At 42.0% G+C, this 18,652-nt stretch overlaps 1 protein-coding gene across 1 annotated transcript in view; it reads left to right on the plus strand.

Moving 5' to 3' along the window:
* Positions 1-18,652, plus strand: part of NOTCH1 (notch receptor 1) — an 86,914-nt gene that overhangs the window by 23,181 nt on the left and 45,081 nt on the right. Inside the window, exons 3-4 of the mRNA XM_073599615.1 lie at positions 14,152-14,414; positions 15,432-15,764. Coding sequence (XP_073455716.1) covers positions 14,152-14,414; positions 15,432-15,764 — 596 coding nt within the window. The remainder of the gene's footprint in view (positions 1-14,151; positions 14,415-15,431; positions 15,765-18,652) is intronic.

Raw genomic sequence — 18,652 nt, forward strand, 5'->3', positions numbered from 1 at the left:
ATAACTGCCAAAAAGTACCGGCTGGTAAAGAAATAGCAATCAAACCCTTAATCAGGTATTGGAGCAAGAAAGGAAGATACTGGTCACTGTCAAAAAGCTAAAATTATAAGACAGTCTGTCATATGTCACGAGCAGTGGGCTATGCTAGTCATGGATATTGTTTACAGAGGTTGACTAGCAGCAACTCGCATACATACACATGCTAGAGCCAATTTTGACAGGATCAAATTAACTCGTTCAGCATGTCTTTAGCGTGTGAGAGGAAACCCACGCAGGCACAGGGAGAACATGCAAACTCCAGGCAGGTGGTGCCATGGTTTGGGATTTGAACCGGCGACCCTAGTGCTGCAATGTGGAAGTGATAACCACTTGGCCACTAAATAAAAAATGATCATTGTAGGCACCCCTGTCCATGTTAAATGGTTTGTCTCATCTCTGTTACTGATACATTTGCTGGAGGGCTTGTTATTTGAAAGACAACAGACTTACTGGCCAGATCTCCAGGTGAAAATAGAAGAAAGAAAGCTTAAAGAAAACGAATGCAGCCATCACAGCTAAGAATTGGTAAGATGCAATATAATGTTTTGCTTTTGGGTTTAATACCGCTTTAACTGGTTGAACCTTTGCCAGTGGTCCTAAAAGCATCACTTTTGTACAGCACGGTCCTGCTGTAAAGTATCTGGAAGTGTGTATGAAAAGAAACACAGCGGTGAGGAGAAGAGAGACTGGGGTGTTTTCCCTATTCTGAGTACAGTTGTAGTATTTCCCAAATGGAAAGACAGCGTCTCTTTTTATAGATATACATTATTTCTTGTCCCTGGCAGCTGAATAACTAGCAAGGCACAGTGCTGAATTTGTTCAGATCTATTAAACTATCATGCTTTTAAGTGTACTGTACTTCTTTCCTCTGGAGAAATAAGTGATTGTCAAACATGGTCCCTAGAGAAATGGAAACGGTTTGGTATACTTTGGGTCAATGTTATGTTGCAAAAAATATCAAGTCTCCAACAATGGTTAGTTTTGTTTTAGCTATACTGTAACTGAATGATCATTGTGTCTCCCTTTTAACTGCAGTTGCCCACTAACCTAAAACAACTAAATGCGGTTTTCTTTTTGGATGGTAAGGGTTTTTTTTCGGTCATATAATTCGGCTAAGATTTGTAGTATCACTTGACACCTGGACAGCGTTCTTGGGGTTGGGATTGTTTTTGCCCTGTTGTCAGTCAGCAGCACCTGGAAGCATTTACAGCGAAGACAAGCTCTTGAATACTTTACAATTAATCTTGGAGACAAAGGAGGTGAAGCTAATTAAAGTCATGACCCTCTTACTTTTTAATGCTCCTTTCCCACGGTAAACATTACTTGCAGTGTAACAAGTTAGAGGAAGCGGGCGCCATGGGACGATGGTAAAATGGCTTTTAAAATAGGTTGAGGGGGATGATGTTGCTTTTAGGATTTGTGAGACGTGGCAAGCAAATTTTACCATGTTGTTGATTATGGAATGTCGGGATTTATAATAAATTTGAAAAATACAGAGTGAACGTTTCTGTGATTGGGGGAAAAAAAAGGCAAAATGTTATGGTAGTAGTAAAATGCTGTAATTCTATTTGTACTTTCTGGAATCTGAACTCAGTGGGAAACATGACTCCAAAGAATCCTGCACTCTCATAAAATCACTGCCACCAAAAGGCCTCCATGGTGTCTTGGGCCTCCCTGTTGCCCTGTGCAGTGTGTCTTGGGTCTCTCCTATAGGTTTCAGTAGTGTTTTGGGCATCCCTGAATGTCTCTGCTAGTGTCATGGGCCTCCACGTAGGTATCTGTAGAGCTGTGGGCTTTCCTGTAGCTTTTTGCAGTTCATTGAAGAAAATGTTTATTACAAGTAGCTGAAAAACTGGACATTCTGAGCTAAAAGAGCGGAGGTTCACCTGACAAAAAGCAACAAGTTTAGCTGTGTCAGATGAGCTTCCACCTTGTTATATATGGGTTTCCATCAATACAACACAAAATGACTGCGATAAAAAGGCCATAAGCATACCCTAGGCCTCAGAGATATACTAGGCCTCCAAGATAGCCTTAGTTTAAAGACATTTGGCTTGACATTGTTTACTTCAAAAATGGATGAATATTGGTTCCCTGTACAGAACAGTTTCCACCAATAGCAGTGCATCAGGCCTATGAAATATATTGCCTTCAGCCATTAGCCTCCCTGGCGGTTTTCCCGAGTGTGGCTCGGGGTTAAAATTCAGTACCATTAGCGGTAACCCCGAGCCACACTCGGGATCGCATTGCAGGATCCTGGGGCGGCGTTACTTACCTTGTCCCCGGGATCCTGCGATGTCCCCCGCAGTGTCCGAGGGCTCCGTCCTCCTCCGAAGCCTCTCCGTGCCAGGCTCCGTTCCCTGCGAGCGGCGCGACGCACGGGGGCGGAGCCTGGCGGCAAATTCAAAAAACTGTCAAAATCATAACACATACAGTACTGTAATCTTACAGATTAGATTACTGTATGAAATCATTTCACATCCCTTTTGTCCCCAGTGCTCTGGCCCATGCCCTGCATGCAGTTTTACATGATATACACTGTTCTTTCTGCCTGGAAACTGGAGATTGTCCATAGCAACCAAAAAGTGTCCCTTTACGTCAAAAGTGGCTTTAGACCAGCTAGAAAACAGCGATAGTAAATTAGAACACTTGCAGAATTGAGCGATAGTGAATTGTGGGGAAATTTATTTTATTACTATTTTTTTAAATTTTTTTAAATTATTTATTTTTATTTATTATATTATAATTTATGTTTTTGTGTTTCAAACTTTATCATACCCGGGATATCTACTAGACTCTGGTTTGGACAGATTTAAGTGTGTTATTGTTAAGATTTACAGACCTACAATATAAAACGCCAAATTTCCATGAAAAATAATTGTACCGCTTTCAGCACCTAAAATCCGAAATAATCATACCGCCAGGGAGGTTAAAATGTTGAGAGAGCCAGAAGCTAGATATTGGTTTGCTTTCACAAATGGCAACCACTAACTGAGGTACCACTAGCTCTTGGTTTATTCATGGCTTGGATGTTAGCCCAGCTCACAAAACTTCTGCTGCTACCGATATGGCTACCTTACCAGTGTATGTGATCCATGGATCAACTTCATTGGAACCCGTTTTATAGTCTTGTTGGCTCTTCTTTCCTAAAAAAATGGTCTTTGTTAGGGCTACTGTATGAGTGAAGTTTACTAGTAATTTCAGAGACAACCCACTTCCATCTGTGCTATAATTATCCCACAGTGCCTTAAGGCCCATGACAGACTTTATCCCAATGTAAATATGGTCTGGACTGCTTTTTGTCTGTATTGATTACTGTGTGTTTCTAAGGCTTATTCTGGCATTGTTGCTTTTAAGATGGCAGATGGTAGCTAAGGACAAGAGGAATTTTAGGAGGCTGAATTCAGAGGTCACCATGAAACATCTGCCATTGTGCAATGCAAAGCCGGGAAACATTTTTGAGGGGACTGATCAGTCACATTAGCAGATTCCTGTTTGTGGAACTTATGAAGTTGTTTACTGCACATTGCTTGGTGACGCTCAGACTGGATCTTGTCATATGAATGACTTTTGTAGTTGGCGTTCACCACTGCTGTCTGTAGTACATTGCTGAAGTATTCTGGAACCTCTTTATTATGCAATTTATTGAAAATCCATCACCACTACTTAGGAGAATGTGATATAAAATGTAAATCAGTGTTTTTTTTTCTTTACCATTTCTTTTAGAGAGCCCATAGTACAAGACTGCAGCTGTCTTTCCACAATCTGAAAGCATTTTTGGCTGACGGATTTGAAGAAAAACAGGAATTGGCTCCAAGCTATCGTCTTGGATCTGTCTGGGCTGGTTGCAATGGGTTAATTCTTCAGCATAGGGTCTTCACAAGGCCAACAGCTACTATTGATTGTAGCTGTTGGTTTTCCAGTAGACCTGAGCTTGGTTAAAGCTCCCACTTGAGGGTGCAAAGAATGTTGCAAAGCGTCAGGCACAATTAACTTTTTATTTTTCCATTTCTCATTAACCCTGCTCCCTGAAAGTCATTTTTAAGCCTGGGAGAAGAATTTCACAGAAGCCAGCGATGGTATGCTTCTGTATTCACAGGCACATATGAGGCTTCTTGTCTATGGATTTAGCATGTATATGAAACATTAGGTATTATGTCTATACATTTCACAGCCTCCTGCCCCAAGCTGAAGTTCAGTTGATATATTCTGTTATTGAAGGACGAGCTTATTTTTACAACTGGTACTGTTCAATCAGGTAATCCGTGACATGGAGTAAAACCCTTGCTTGTGACAATTTTATGACTGTGCAGAGAAACAGCCTGCTTTTCTATGTTTTTGTTCAATTTGAGGGAGGCAAGACAATTTAGTATCCAACCATTATCTGTCTATATGCTGATGCTGCAGGACGCCTAGCCCAGGTTTATACCAGACTATCCATATTGATCAGCTGGAAATTTCCAGTACATCCAAATGCTATTTTAACTTCAACTGGCTCTCTAGGGATGTTTGATGCATACTGGTGGCGTAGGATGAAATAAGGATTATTACCTAATTTTTGCCAAAACTGGCCAGACTGGGCATTGATTATTTTATAGCTTTGGCAACTTTCTAGGGTGTCCATATCTGAACAGGTCTTTCATTAAGAATGATGGGAGGTTAAATCTTCCCATTATTGCTGGGACTCTGTATCTTGCTATTTATGTGTTGCGAAAAATCTCTGACCACTAAATGCTGTTGTTAGATGCCAACCAGATGAAACACACGGTCGGACTTTGTTCGGACATTCCGACAACAAAATCCTAGGATTTTTTCCGACGGATGTTGGCTCAAACTTGTCTTGCATACACACGGTCACACAAAGTTGTCGGAAAATCCGATCGTTCTGAACGCGGTGACGTAAAACACGTATGTTGGGACTATAAACGGGGCAGTGGCCAATAGCTTTCATCTCTTTATTTATTCTGAGCATGCGTGGCACTTTGTCCGTCGGATTTGTGTACACACGATCGGAATTTCCGACAACGGATTTTGTTGTCGGAAAATTTTATCTCCTGCTCTCCAACTTTGTGTGTCGGAAAATCCAATGAAAAATGTCCGATGGAGCCTACACACGGTCAGAATTTCCGACAACACGCTCCGATCGGACATTTTCCATCGGAAAATCCGACCGTGTGTACGGGGCATTACAGTCCTCTCCCCCATGTGTGGATGCCTTTAGTTGAAGTGTAGGTGGATGTCTCTTTACTGTCTTGGTCTCCAGAAAATAATCCTAACAGATCAATGCGAGAACTCACAGCTTGGAATTCTTAGTATCACTTTTGCTCTGTATTTTGGCCTCTCTGGAATCGATTTACTAAGAATACAAAATACCCCAGATGTGAAAAACCCCCCATTTCTTTACGGATAATAGCTTTGCTTTTTATATCTGTTGTATGTTGGGCTCTGCGTTTTGCATTTGTTATCATTTATAGCCAAGAAATCCATCTTTTAAGGGCGAGGTCATAGTCTAAATTTAGCATTATCCTGTTTGTTGTTTTTCCTGTTTTATTTGTAATATTTTTAAAATGACAGCAGATTGGGCTGAGCAACATAAATCTCTTTGTCCCTTTTTAGGTGGTTTGACTTTTGAAAGGATTTAGCTTGCACTTTGGTCGAATTAAAACTTCAAAGCTTGTGCCATCCCGGGTGTCACTGAGCTGGTCTTGTGCCCTTCACAAGACAAGTCATGTGTCCTGTTTATAAATGGCTTAAGGGTATGATGGTCTGTACCCACGCTCTGAAAACCGCTTGGGTGGTGGCGTTACAGGCCCAGAAGATATATGGGCTGTGTGTAAACGGCACAGGCTTATATAAGCAGAGGTTGCTGAGCAATTGTAGGATTGGAAGTCCCAGCATAACCTGGGGACTAACAAAACGCCTGCACAATTTTATTTTGAAATTGGAATCTATAGTTTTAATTAGTCTTAATGCACCAGTAACAAATAAAAAAATTGAGTTCGTAGTCATTTTAAATCCCCCATATTTTTTTTTCTTTTGAACAATCCTTTTTGTAAAACCACAATAAGAGGTACAAGAAAATCTCAAAACTGAGGGAAATTCTTTCATTGTAGTCATCAGAACATGCATAGCTCCCAACAACTGTCCCTGATTTCGAGGGACTGTCCCTGATTTGGAGCAATGTCCCTCCTTCCCTCATTTGTCCCTCATTTTGGTCTGATCTATATAGTTGTATATAAAATGTACTTTTTATCTTTCAAAAGTGTTTCCCAGTGCTAAACCTTTCATCCAAATTCAAAATTGCTGCATTTGTAAATTTTAAAAGCCGATATAAAGGATTAGTAGTGATGAAAAGAAAAAGCTCTTGTGGATTTAATTAACCTTTTTGTTTTCATTAATTCTCCTTTAAGAGGATGTAGGGGGGGGGGGTGTCCTGTGCCTACATAAGTTTGCTAGTAGGTGTCCCTCATTCCCATCTCAAAATGTTGGGAGGTATGGAACATGTCATTACTGAAGGATTTTTCCTTTTTTATACAATTTACCATCACTTTCTGTTACAGTGACAGTTGTCCCCATCAGGGACACAGTAGTAAAAAGTTGATAAGGGTTCTAACCTTTCCCCACTCTATCCAAAAAAAATAAAAAATCCCATACTGGAGATATATATATATATATTCATATTCATATTCATGTTGGTGCATCCACTACAGACCAAACACTAAGGCAAATGATAATGTCACCCTCATCTGTTGGAATCTCTAGAATGTGGACTAAACATTGGGGACTCCCATGATGACCCCTCTATTGCTTCTTTGGAGAGGGATGGAGACACAAACATGTCACTGGTGTCTGTAGTAGATAAAAGAAGATTGAGTTATTTAACCCAACAGTGGCAAACCAGTAATGGATCCTTTGTTTAGAAAAGAAGTTGGCATTTAAACACCTTTACCATTTCCTACCATTGGAAAGTCAATGGCCTGGAGCAAAAAGTGCAACTTGGAGGAGGGCCAGCATGACTGGGGTGGGCAGTGAGGCGGAGAGAATTTTGGTGTGATAGGGGGAGGTATTAAGCCACTTACCCGGAATGGTGGGTCCTTAATGTTGGGGGGTGTCCTGTGGATGTAGAGGGGTGAAGGTTTCTTGTCAGAGCTCAGTCTGAGCTTTTCATAGAATCAGGAAGGTTTTTCCCACTCGCCCTCCCTTTGTTTGATTTTTTTTTTGGGGGGGGGGGGGGTGGCCACCATCCAAGCTTTTCTGATAGTACTAGGTGGGATGGTTTTCTCCCTGGTGGGGCAGTTCTTAGTGTGGGGTATGGTTTTTTCCATGACCGTTCGTGTCAGGGGTTCCTTTATTACTAGTCATAGCAGCAGCGGGAGGTCTATGAGGTCTTTGAAGGCGGTGGATAAAATAATGGAGAATTAGGGTGGTTGGGCCCATCTGGAGGTATGGGTGTCCCTTCCCTTCCTAATAATATAATGGTAACAATGGTTTCAGGTTGGCTGTATCTGGTAGGAAGTAACTGATAACTGATTGTCCCTGAGCTGGTGTAATATGCGGCTGGGGGCCTTTATGGGGTGACAGATACAACCGGTTGGTCGAGAGAAAATTTCCCTTCAAAGACCTTTAGACCAGGTAGGTTGAGCTGAGGTTTTTTGGTTTAATGGTTATGTAAAAAAATGTATTATATGCATTACGATTGTTTGTTGTGATTTGTAACTCATTTCGACTCCAAAATTAATATGTGTCATCTGGACAATCTCAATCTCGGCAGGGGTTGGGGTGAAGGAATCTGGTGTTGGTTGTTTAATTTTACAGGAAGCGAGAGCCTCAGTAATCTGCACATCCCTCAGTCAAGCACACCTTTGCTGTGTTTCATTGTTCATAGCGAGGTGTTGTTTTGTACCATGTTAGTAATTTTCAATGGTATTTTCACCAGATGAGACATTTAGCAATTTGTGCTGCTTTTTTCATTAAAACTCCTTTTTTTGTGTGTTCTTAAAGCAGAGTTCCACCTAAAAGTGGAACTTCCGCTTTGAGCCCTCCTCCCCGGCTCCTGTTTGAGAAACTGAGCTTTTGGACAGGAGGGAGAGAGCAGGTACCCGGCGATTTGCAGTGGAAGTTCTCCCCAAAGTCTTCTGGGACACATGACAGGTCCTAGAAGACTTCAGGACCAGTCACAGAGCCCATTCGCAGTGGACACCCAGCTGTGAAGCTGCAAGCTGTCACTGCTGGGTGCCCAAGATGCTGGCACTGCTGAGGGAAGACATGGGGGAAAACACGGCTGGGGTGAGTGCACCACTGGATCGTGGGACAGGTGAGTGGCTGTTAAAAGTCAGCAACTACACTTTTTTTTTTTTTTTAGCTGCTGACTTTTAAAAAAACAAAAAAATAACTGGAACTCCGCCTTAAAGTATAACTAAAGGAAAAACTTTTTAAATTTTTTTTTTTTAATTTTGGGTAGAACAGAGGGAGATTTAAACACTTTTTATATTGCTGTCTGTGCCCCTGTTAAGGAGATTCACCCTCTTGATTTGTCCTGCTTACCATTATCATTGAAAGTAAAAAAAATCCCACATTTTGCATTGTCCCCAGAAAAGTAATAGAGGGGAAATCTTCCAATGGGGGCACTAGTTCTGATAACCTGGGGGTCCCCAAGTAATTCCCTTAATTTGAAGGGATTTCCTCTCACTTCCTGTTCAGGTATGAGACAGGAAGTGAAGGAAAATCCCCCAAATGGGACACAGATGGCGTAAAAAAAGCTGGCAGGGGTTAAAACGCTCTCTTGCGCTATCCAAAATGCTTTTTAAAAAAAGTTTTGCCAATAGTTCTACTTCAAGTTTCCATAGAAATTAAGAAAAAAGTACGGCCAGCAGACAGCTGTACAGCCGACCGATTATCCGAACATTGGCAGGTAGGCCAATTCCAAGACTGGCCTTGGAAGTGGACAGTGTGTTGACATGGGTGAGAGAGCAAGCACAGGAGGTGGCTGGCAGCATTTTATTACTCGCACGCCACTGCAAAAGTCCTAAAAGCGTGGACTTAACACATGAATGGACACTTCAGAGGCTGACATGCCATCACTGGCGCTCGGGACGGAACAAAGGCCTCTCTCATGAAAGCAGCAGGTCCCCACAGCCCAGCTTGGTGCATTCTCTGACTGGGAGCAGTAAAAACCAGCCACCCAGAAGACCCCCAAACCTATTCTAACCTCCTCTTCCCTTGTATGCCACCCCTGATTGGTCACCGAGCACGAGAGGCAGCTGCTCGCCTCATTAATATGCACACCTGCTCTCTCTCTGGGCCTTTTGTGAGGACGGCAGATGCCCCGATTAATTCTGTGCTTTCTTTTCACTCTTTCTCTGGCTGGGATAATGCATTCTCATTAACCCAAAATATCTTCGATACCCAACAAATTCTCTCACAATCCCTCAACAAAGCAACCCTGAGCAGACTAAATTGGAGGGAGTTTTTTTTTTCCCTCTTTCCTGAGAAATAACGTTGCATCCATACTTTTTTGGCTTTAAAACTCCATATGTATATATTTTTTGTCCTATTTTTATGAATAGTTTCTGCAATACAATACAAACAAAAAGCTATATTATTTGCTTTCACTGGGTTTCATTTTTGCAATAGTAGAGATGCAAAGTGTATGTATGTTAAGACCCAATCCTCTTTTTTTCTTTTTTTTTTTTTCATATCTGTGTCCTGTCAAGAGACAGGTCTAACGGTCTTTCCGACGGAGTTACGACGGACTTTCGAATGACTGGACTTGCACACACACGAACAGACTAAAGTCCGTTCGAAAGTCCGTTGGTTTGAACGTGATGACGTACGAAGTGACTAGAGTAAGGAAGTTCATAGCCAGTAGCCAATAGCTGCCCTTGCGTCCTTTTTTGTCCTTCGGACTAGTATACAGACGAACTGATTTTTCGACCGGACTCGAGTCCATCGGAAAGATTTGAAACATGTTCCAAATCTAAAGTCCGTCTGATTTTTGACAGAAAAAGTCCGCTGAAGGTCCGATGAAGCCCACACACGGTCGGATTGTCCGACGGATTTGTTCCATCAGACCAGTCCGGTCGTGTGTACACGGCTTTAGGTTCTGTTTTACTTGTATAAGTGCGACAAAGACAGTATATAAACATTTATGGTAATGTATAGGACCTGTTGGTTAATCAGAATTTTGGATTTAGGGTTTTCCTACTATTTAAAGCATCAGTGGCAGATACCATTACTACAAATGGCCAGCAATTATTTACATGCCTGTCTACGGCTGGCTTAGAAAATACTTTATAAAGATCATGTGTGTCAGAGAGAGAGAGAGATTCTTATCTCTTAAGTGATCTAACTACGCTTAAGCTAGGAACACACTGTCATTGTGCAAGTTTTGGTCCCTTTGCACAGCAGTCTGTCTGACAGAAGCTGATCTGTCTAACGCTGGAAACGCCAGCAGCCAATCAGCCAATGGCTGAGAGCGCTGATCGGTGTGATCTGGGGGGGGGGGGGGGGGAGGAAAGAGTGAATTCTGACAGGGGGGACTATCACAGAGGGGGGAGATAGCTGCACCAAAATCATTTTTGTTGGTATAGCGATCTGTTTTTTTTTATTATTATTATTATTATTATTATTATTATTATTATTATTATTATTATTATTATTTTATTTTTATTTTTTTGTTTAACCCACTGGGTTGAATGAGAAAAAAAAACTTGTACTGTGTACAACCTTCCAAATCATCTTGAATTAGTGTGATTATACACTCACTGACCACTGTATTAGGTACACCTTGCTAGTACCGGGTTTGACCCCCTTTTGCCTTCAGAAATGCCTTATTTCTTCATGACATAGATTCAACAAGGTGTTGAAAACATTCCTCAGAGATTTTGGTTCATATTGACATGATGGCATCACACAGTTGCTGCGGATTTGTCGGCTGCTCATCCATGATGCGATTCTTCCATTCCAACACATCCCAAAGGTTTTCTACTGGATTGATATCTGGTGACTGGAGGCCATTGGAGGACAGTGACCTCATTGTCATGTTCAAGAAAAAAACCAGTGGTGAGATGATCTGAGCTTTGTTATATGGTGCATTATCCTGCTGGAAGTAGTCGTCAGAAGATGGGTACACTGTAGTTATAAAGGGATGTACATGGTCAACAATAATATTCAGGAAGGACATGGCATTTAAACGATGCTCAATTGGTACTAAGGGGGCCAAAGTGTGCCAAGAAAATATCCCCCACACCATTACACCACTATCACCACCAGCCTGAACCATTGATACAAGGCAGGATGGATCCATGCTTTCATGTTTATGCCAAATTCTGACCCTACCATCTGAATGTTGCAGCTGAAATCGAGACTTATCAGACCAGGCAACGTTTTTCCAATCTTCTTTTGTCCAATTTTGTTGAGCCTGTGCGAATTGTAGCCTCAGTTTCCTGGTTTTAGTTGACAGGAGTGCCACCCGGTGTGGCCTTCTGCTGCTGTAGCCCATCTGCTTCAAGGTTCTATCTGTTGTGAGTTCAGAGATGGTATCCTGCATACCCTGGTTGTAACGAGTGGTTATTTGAGTTACTGTTTCCTTTCCATCATCTCAAACCAGTCTGCCCATTCACCTCTGACATCAAAAAGGCATTTTCGTCCAAACAGCTGCCACTCGCTGGATATTTTCTCTTTTTTGGACCATTCTCTGTAATACCCTAGAGATGGTTGTGCTTGAAAATCCCAGTAGATCAGCAGTTTTTGAAATACTCAGACCAGCCCGTCTGGCACCAACAGCCATGCCACGTTCAAAGTCACTTAAATCCCCTTTCTTCCCCATTCCGATGCTGTGTTTGAAATTGAGCAAGTTGTCTTCACCACATCGAGATACCTAAATGCATTGAGTTGCTGCCATGTGATTGGCTGATTAGCAATTTGTGTTACCAAGCAATCGAACTGGTGTACCTAATAAAGTGGCTGGTAAGTGTATATGTTTTCATATAGTTTTTGCACTCGGTTTTGTTTGTAACAATGCTGTTTGAATGTTAGCTTAATGTTTAGCACTGTAGTCTTGCAATGCTAAGGTCTTGGGTTTAGATTCAAACCAGCATCCTTTCAATGTACTGTAGAGAGGTTCTTCCAGTTCCTCCTACAATCAATACATTTGATGCATGTGTGATCTGTTTCTATCTAGCATGGATTTTCTCTCTGACTTTGATGGAATCGATTACACTACAAGCTCATTTGCTTATATAACAACCCTTCCAGATAGATGTGCGCCATTATACTAATTTTTACTTTTTAGTCTGTATGTATTTAATAAAAGTAATGATTGCAGGACAGAGATTGTAACAGTCTGCCTTTTTGTAGTTGTTTTAATTGCTCAAGAGCAGTGACAGATGGTCTCCTCTGAACTTCTTTATAAACAACTTTACAGCTCTGTGGGGATAAAGAGCCACCTTCGCTCCAAGCCGCTGCAACTTGTGTTTTCCACGAGTCGTGTGGAAAAGGTGTGAGGACAAATGAGGCATGAATTTCCTAAGAGTTCTGCCCTCCGGACTATAAGTACATATATGCAAGCAGATGGGACAGTTGTCGCCAAGATCCACTTCATGTGCTGACAAAGACAGGATTCGCCCTAAGATGTCCACCTCCTCCTCCTCCTCCTCCTCCTCTTCCTCTCTCCTTATGTTTTTTTTTCCCATCTTTGTGAGTCTCTTGTGGAGTCTAAGAGCCCATTGACATCTCCAACAAACATTCCCAGGCTACCTTACTCTGGTGGTGGTACACCAAATGGTTGAGACCATTTGACTTAAGAAAAGCAGATGGCAGCTGAAATTTGTATGCCAAATTTCCTTTTCTTTGTTATTTCAAAGTTAGTTTTCTTATTAGATTTAACTTCTGTGGCCTATTATAAGGATTGTCTATTGGTGAAGAAGCGATGGAATTTTACAAGTTAGATATGTTGTAATCTGATTGTTTGACTTTGGGGAATGAGTTGGTGAAATCTTGATGTTCTGGAATGTGTACCAACATGGGACATCATACAAGCACTTTATAAATGTCATTCTTCATATATGAAATACACATACAAAAGTGGTTTTTATAATAGGCTAGCATTCATTTAGCTGTTGAATTTCCTAAATGCCATATTTTTAGACCCTTTAGGCAAAATTTTCCATACAGCAGGCCCTTAAATCTTACCAACCAGCAAATCTTTTGGCTGCATTCATTGGAGACCCTATTTGACCTCTTAAAGTAATGCAGGCAACGCTGGGCCCTTTATCTTTAATTGCCTGAGAGTGGGACGTCAGGCTGTGTTTTGCTTGGTTTTGACTTTGTTGACTTTTCATTTTTGGGAAGCACCGCAAGCAGTGATCCGTACAAGAATTATTTGGGTGTCTTGTGGGGGCAGCACACTCCCAGAAAGTCTCCCATTAAAGTGATAATTTATCTTTTGGTGGGCAGCGTGCTGGAAACAGGTGGCAATATCGGGTCACATTTCTGCATCACAACCCCCCCCCCCCGTCCATTTACAAGGCATAAAGAGTTTTGAGAAGCCATTTCATGCCTTTTAGGCCAAGCTCTGAAATTACATTACAGGATTAGCAGCTGTAAGCGTTCAGTCATTCAGGAAAATGTCCATCCTAAATAATGCACTAAACCCAGATTTTACATCTAGAAGTAATTCTAGCCTCAGTTGAATTGGAGGAAGTAAAATGGGCTTCTGTTCTAAAGCAAAACAGTTTGCAAAATGCAGAAGTCATCAGACTTCAGGTAACTGGGATCTGGTAACTGGTTACCGTGCTTTATCACTGCTCTAAGGTAATATGTTATTGTAATATATTCTATAAAATTAAGGCAGCACTATATAGATCTACAAATCTAGCCTATTAGTTTTACCAATGCTTCTGCAGATAGGAGGGGCTCATAATATGCACTTTAGCTCATTTTGTAAGCTAGACACACAAAATACTTTTGCTTTTGTTGCCATTCTGCTTTATGATCATTGGCAGTCAGTGAGAAGTGTGGGATGTTTCTGTCATGACAGGTCCCCTATAATTGTATTTATTTCAATTATATAGGGTGCTGAAAGTCTAATTCTCTGCCATATTTTTTCCATAGATGCCCCAGTTCCTTCTTTGGAGAGCGCTGCCAGTTTGTCAACCCATGCTCTAGTAGTCCATGTCAGAATGGAGGAACCTGCAATGCTGAATTCCGAGGTGGCGTCCGTTATACCTGCACCTGCCCACTAGGATACCAAGACTCACGCTGCCTTACCCGCAAGGACAACGCATGCCTCAGTGGCCCTTGTCGCAATGGTGGAACCTGTGAGCTGGTCCTAAATGAGAAGAATTATAGGTGCAGATGCCCTCCAGGGTGGACAGGTATGAACAGGAGACAAACAAATGATTGATTTAAATACCTTGTCTTCGGTTACTTGCAGCTAGAAACTAGGCCCTAAATAGGGGTCTAAAGTGAGTGGGAAAGTGTTAAAAAAAATAAAAATTCCTTAGGGACATTTTCCTTTTCTTCCTGTCCCTTTGATGCACGTACAAGAAATTGGAGATGCGGGAAGACGTTTTCAGAAGTTCTAAATCTTCCCTTGACTAAATGTGGGTTTTTTTTTTTCTTTCCTTTCCTCTTTTCCATTTATTTCCTGCACACTGACAGGAAAGATGGGGGAACCTGTCCAATAGGTATACAAGTAGCTATTAGACCAGACAGAGGCTGTAATCTTTCCCTACTCTATCCAAAACTAGATTAAAAGTTTTGGCTGGAGTTAGTCTTCAAAGACATCACGAGGGGCTAGATTGTTCCTTGTATTGTATTACAGCAATTCTACATTCATAAAACACACATCTCCGGGCTTCGTCTTGTGAATGGCTTGAATGAGAGGGGAGCACAGATGTGAAAGTAGTGCTGAGGTCTATGAGACCTGCATGGAAGTACAATGGGAACTGAACTCCCACCCTCTACATTTTAAAGGACAGATTTGACCTATGTAGAATAAATAAAGAATGTATAACTACTGTAGTACTGGTGAGTTTTTGTTTGTGCCCAGATTTGGCCTTTAAACTCCAGAAATCTTCCTCCCGGCCAGTGCTTCCAACCTTCAGTAAAACCCGCTCACATAGGTGGAGGGATGTGCCTAGGCAGACTGTCTTTGTATGTACGTTCTATTGCTTTTACATGGGTTTGTGTATGTTCTGGTATCAAAGTCCTGGAACTGAGCATAATGGGGTGTATTAAGGTGATTATAAAATATCGGTTTTACTGTGTGTGTTTTCAGGATGTCTTTAAAAAAAAAGCTCCCAAATATATGTGGTGTTAACGAGCCCCAAGAATGTCAATGGTTTTTACTTTCATCATCCCATATTCTAAATTGTGTGTTCATGTTGCAGGAGACACTTGCCAGCAGGCTGACCCATGCGCCTCCAACCCTTGCGGGAATGGTGGAACCTGTGTCCCATTCGACTCACAGTATGTGTGCAAATGCCTGGAAGGTTTTCACGGAGAGACCTGCAAACAGGACGTCAATGAGTGCAAACAGAATCCGTGCAAAAATGGAGGAACCTGTATTAACGGCTTTGGATCATTCTCCTGTCAGTGCAGGAGTCGTTTCACTGGCAATTTCTGCGAGAACCCATATGTGCCATGCAATCCTTCGCCGTGCCAAAATGGGGGCACCTGCCGGCAGACCGACGACATCTCTTATGATTGCACCTGCTTGCCAGGTATTGATCTCCATGGTCTTTGAGAGTTATTTTCGCTTTTTTGGCATTTGTGAACTTCTGCCATTCTGTGTTCTGTGGCTGGTATTTTAGATGATTATATTGCGGAGCCTTTGTAATGATTTGATATTGCACATTTATTAGATAGTCTTCACAGTTGACTATCAACATTTTTAAAGATTTTTTTCTAAAGCTCAACTCCAGAGTGGAAGAAATATTTTTATTGCTGTCTGGTACCAGTTGGGGAGATTTACCCTCACTTCCTTTCCTAGTGACACCAAAGGAATAAATGCAGGGAAATGGTTTCACTGAGGCAGGAAGACACGGAGAGTAATGCCGCGTACACACGAGCGGAATTTCCGTCATAAAAATCTTGGCTGGTTTTTCTGACGGAATTCCGCTCAAGCTTGGCTTGCATACACACGGTCACACAAAAGTTCGCTGAACTTTGGACCGTCAAGAACGCGGTGACGTACAACACTACGACGAGCCGAGAAAATGAAGTTCAATGCTTCCGAGCATGTGTCGAATTTTTTCCGAGCATGCGTAGGAATTTTGCGCGTCGGAATTGGTACAGACAATCGGAATTTCCGATCTGAACTTTTTCTGATCGAAAAATTGAGAACATGCTCTCAGTCTTTTGCTGGCTGGAATTCCACCAGCAAAAGTCAGATGGAGCATACACACGGTCGCATTTTCGGACCAAGAGCTCTCATCAGACTTTTGCTGGCGGAATTTCCGCTCGTGTGTACGGGGCATAACAGCAACCTGAGAGATGACCCACTCTTCCCTATTTTACTAAACCACTGTGCTTTTGTTGCCGTTTCTATCAGAGAGAGATCATTTCTTGTCTCTGTGGCACCCTGTGACCAGGGTAGGGCATGGGGGTATCTCTCCTGAATGACAAATGACAGAAATAACATTTGACATGGGCTTAAAAATGAGAAAACTGTTATAGCTGGAGTTGGACATTCCTGTCATATAGCTAGTATTTTTACAAATATGTAAATTCTTTGTTGACTCAGACTTTCCAAACCAAATGGCACGCATGAGACAGAGGGGGACATTTACTAAAACTGGAGCACTCAGAATCTGATGCAACTGTGCATGCTAACCAATCAGCTTCTAGGTGTTATTATCAAAGCTTCATTGAACTAGCTAAAGTTAAAAGCGAATTGGGTACCATACACAGCTGCACCAGATTCTAAGTGCTCCAGTTTTAGTAAATCTCCCCCAGGGTTGTACACAGAGCAACTGTTTGACCTCTTTATTGTATCATCTCTTCACCTGGGTGATGTTGTTAAGGGTCTGATCAGCCTAATTTTATAAACCAATATATCCAGAAGACAGGTCCTCTTGAGTTGTACAACTTACAACTGCTTCTTGTGTGTTCTGGGTTTAAACTCCTAGATTGTGCTCTTGTGTTTGCAACAGGAAGCGAGTTGTTTATTCAAGACAACAATTACTCGCTACCTTACTCCACAATAGGAGGATATACCCATTCACTTTGAACTTTTGCCCTGGAGTACCAGATTGTTCGCTCATAAAATGACGAATAGTTGGAGTTGTGAGTGTGTGGCCTGCAAGCCTCCCTGTAGAGGGATGAGGTGAGGGTAGGTTTCGGGTGAAGGGAATTTTAAACTGCTAGTTTTATTAACCAAAAGGTACTCTTGGGTTTTAAATCTGGTGTTGGATTTGCAGTCTTCTAAGTATTCTTTATTGGTCTTGGAACTTGATGGGGTTTGTTGTTCTTCAGTAACTAAATCTAGGCAAAAAAGCTGAACAGTGTAGATGGTCAACAATTTCAGACAGTCAGTCTTTATAGGTACACTTTGTGAAGTAAAAATTAAATGTTCCATAATTTGATTTAGTTCATTCCATGCCAGGAGCCATGAATAGTAGCACTAGGGTTGTTGGTTTGAATCCCAATGTCGGCCCTACCTGCATGGAGTTTGCATGTTCTCCCTGTGCCTGTGTTGGTTTCCCCTGGGTATCCGGGTTTCCTCCCACATTCCAAAGACATGCTGATAGGGTAATTAGCTCCTGTCTAAATTGGCCCTAGTATGTTTAGTATGAATATGGGTTAGGCTGGTTCACACCACTGCGATGCGATCCAGCTGAGATCACTGCTGTGATGATGCGCCGTTGAGCTTGATGAATCTTGCTGCCCCCCCCTTTTTTTTTACAAACTTTATTAAGTTATCACACAGGCATGTCATAAAGTTCAGTTTTTAGCCACATGGTATGAGACTGCTTCACACATCAGTGCGCTGAAAGAACGTCCTGCATGCAGTACATATTTTCACGCATTGTGCTCACACACCACTGAAAAGCAGTGGTGTGAACTGAGCACATAGGAGACCAGGCATTTTGCCTTGTCCATGCGGTGGGACTGTGCTGGGATAGCCACCCAACACAGTCTTACCGAATCTGGTATGAACCTACCCTTTTGCGATAAGAAAAAACATTTATACTCACCTAGGTGGATCCAGCACCGATCCAATGCTGCATCTGTCCCCCGCCAGCTCTGCAGTGAGAACTGAGCGATCAAATACAACTGATGACTCAGTTCTGCTCTTTGCTCTGAGCAGAGAGCCATGACTGTCAGTAAGCGGCTCTCTGCTCTCCCCTCTAGCGCTCACTGGAGCACTGAGCTGTGGAGGGGGCAGGCTCGGGCTGTTGGCAGATCCCTTTGGCTGCACTTCTCCTTTAAGTGTAGTCTCAGAAAGCATGTGTAAACTGAGAGCACAATCATTGTAGTTCTAAAAAGAAACCCCTTGCACATATTTAGCTTAGGACCGCCTATTCCTCCTGTGATCCTAGCCAGCCAATTGGAAAATAGCAATTCTCAAGTAGAGGTCTGTCTTTAAAGTGATTGTAAAGGCTTTTTT

Source organism: Aquarana catesbeiana, linkage group LG09, assembly GCF_042186555.1.
Source record: "Aquarana catesbeiana isolate 2022-GZ linkage group LG09, ASM4218655v1, whole genome shotgun sequence".
Lineage (NCBI taxonomy): Eukaryota > Metazoa > Chordata > Amphibia > Anura > Ranidae > Aquarana > Aquarana catesbeiana.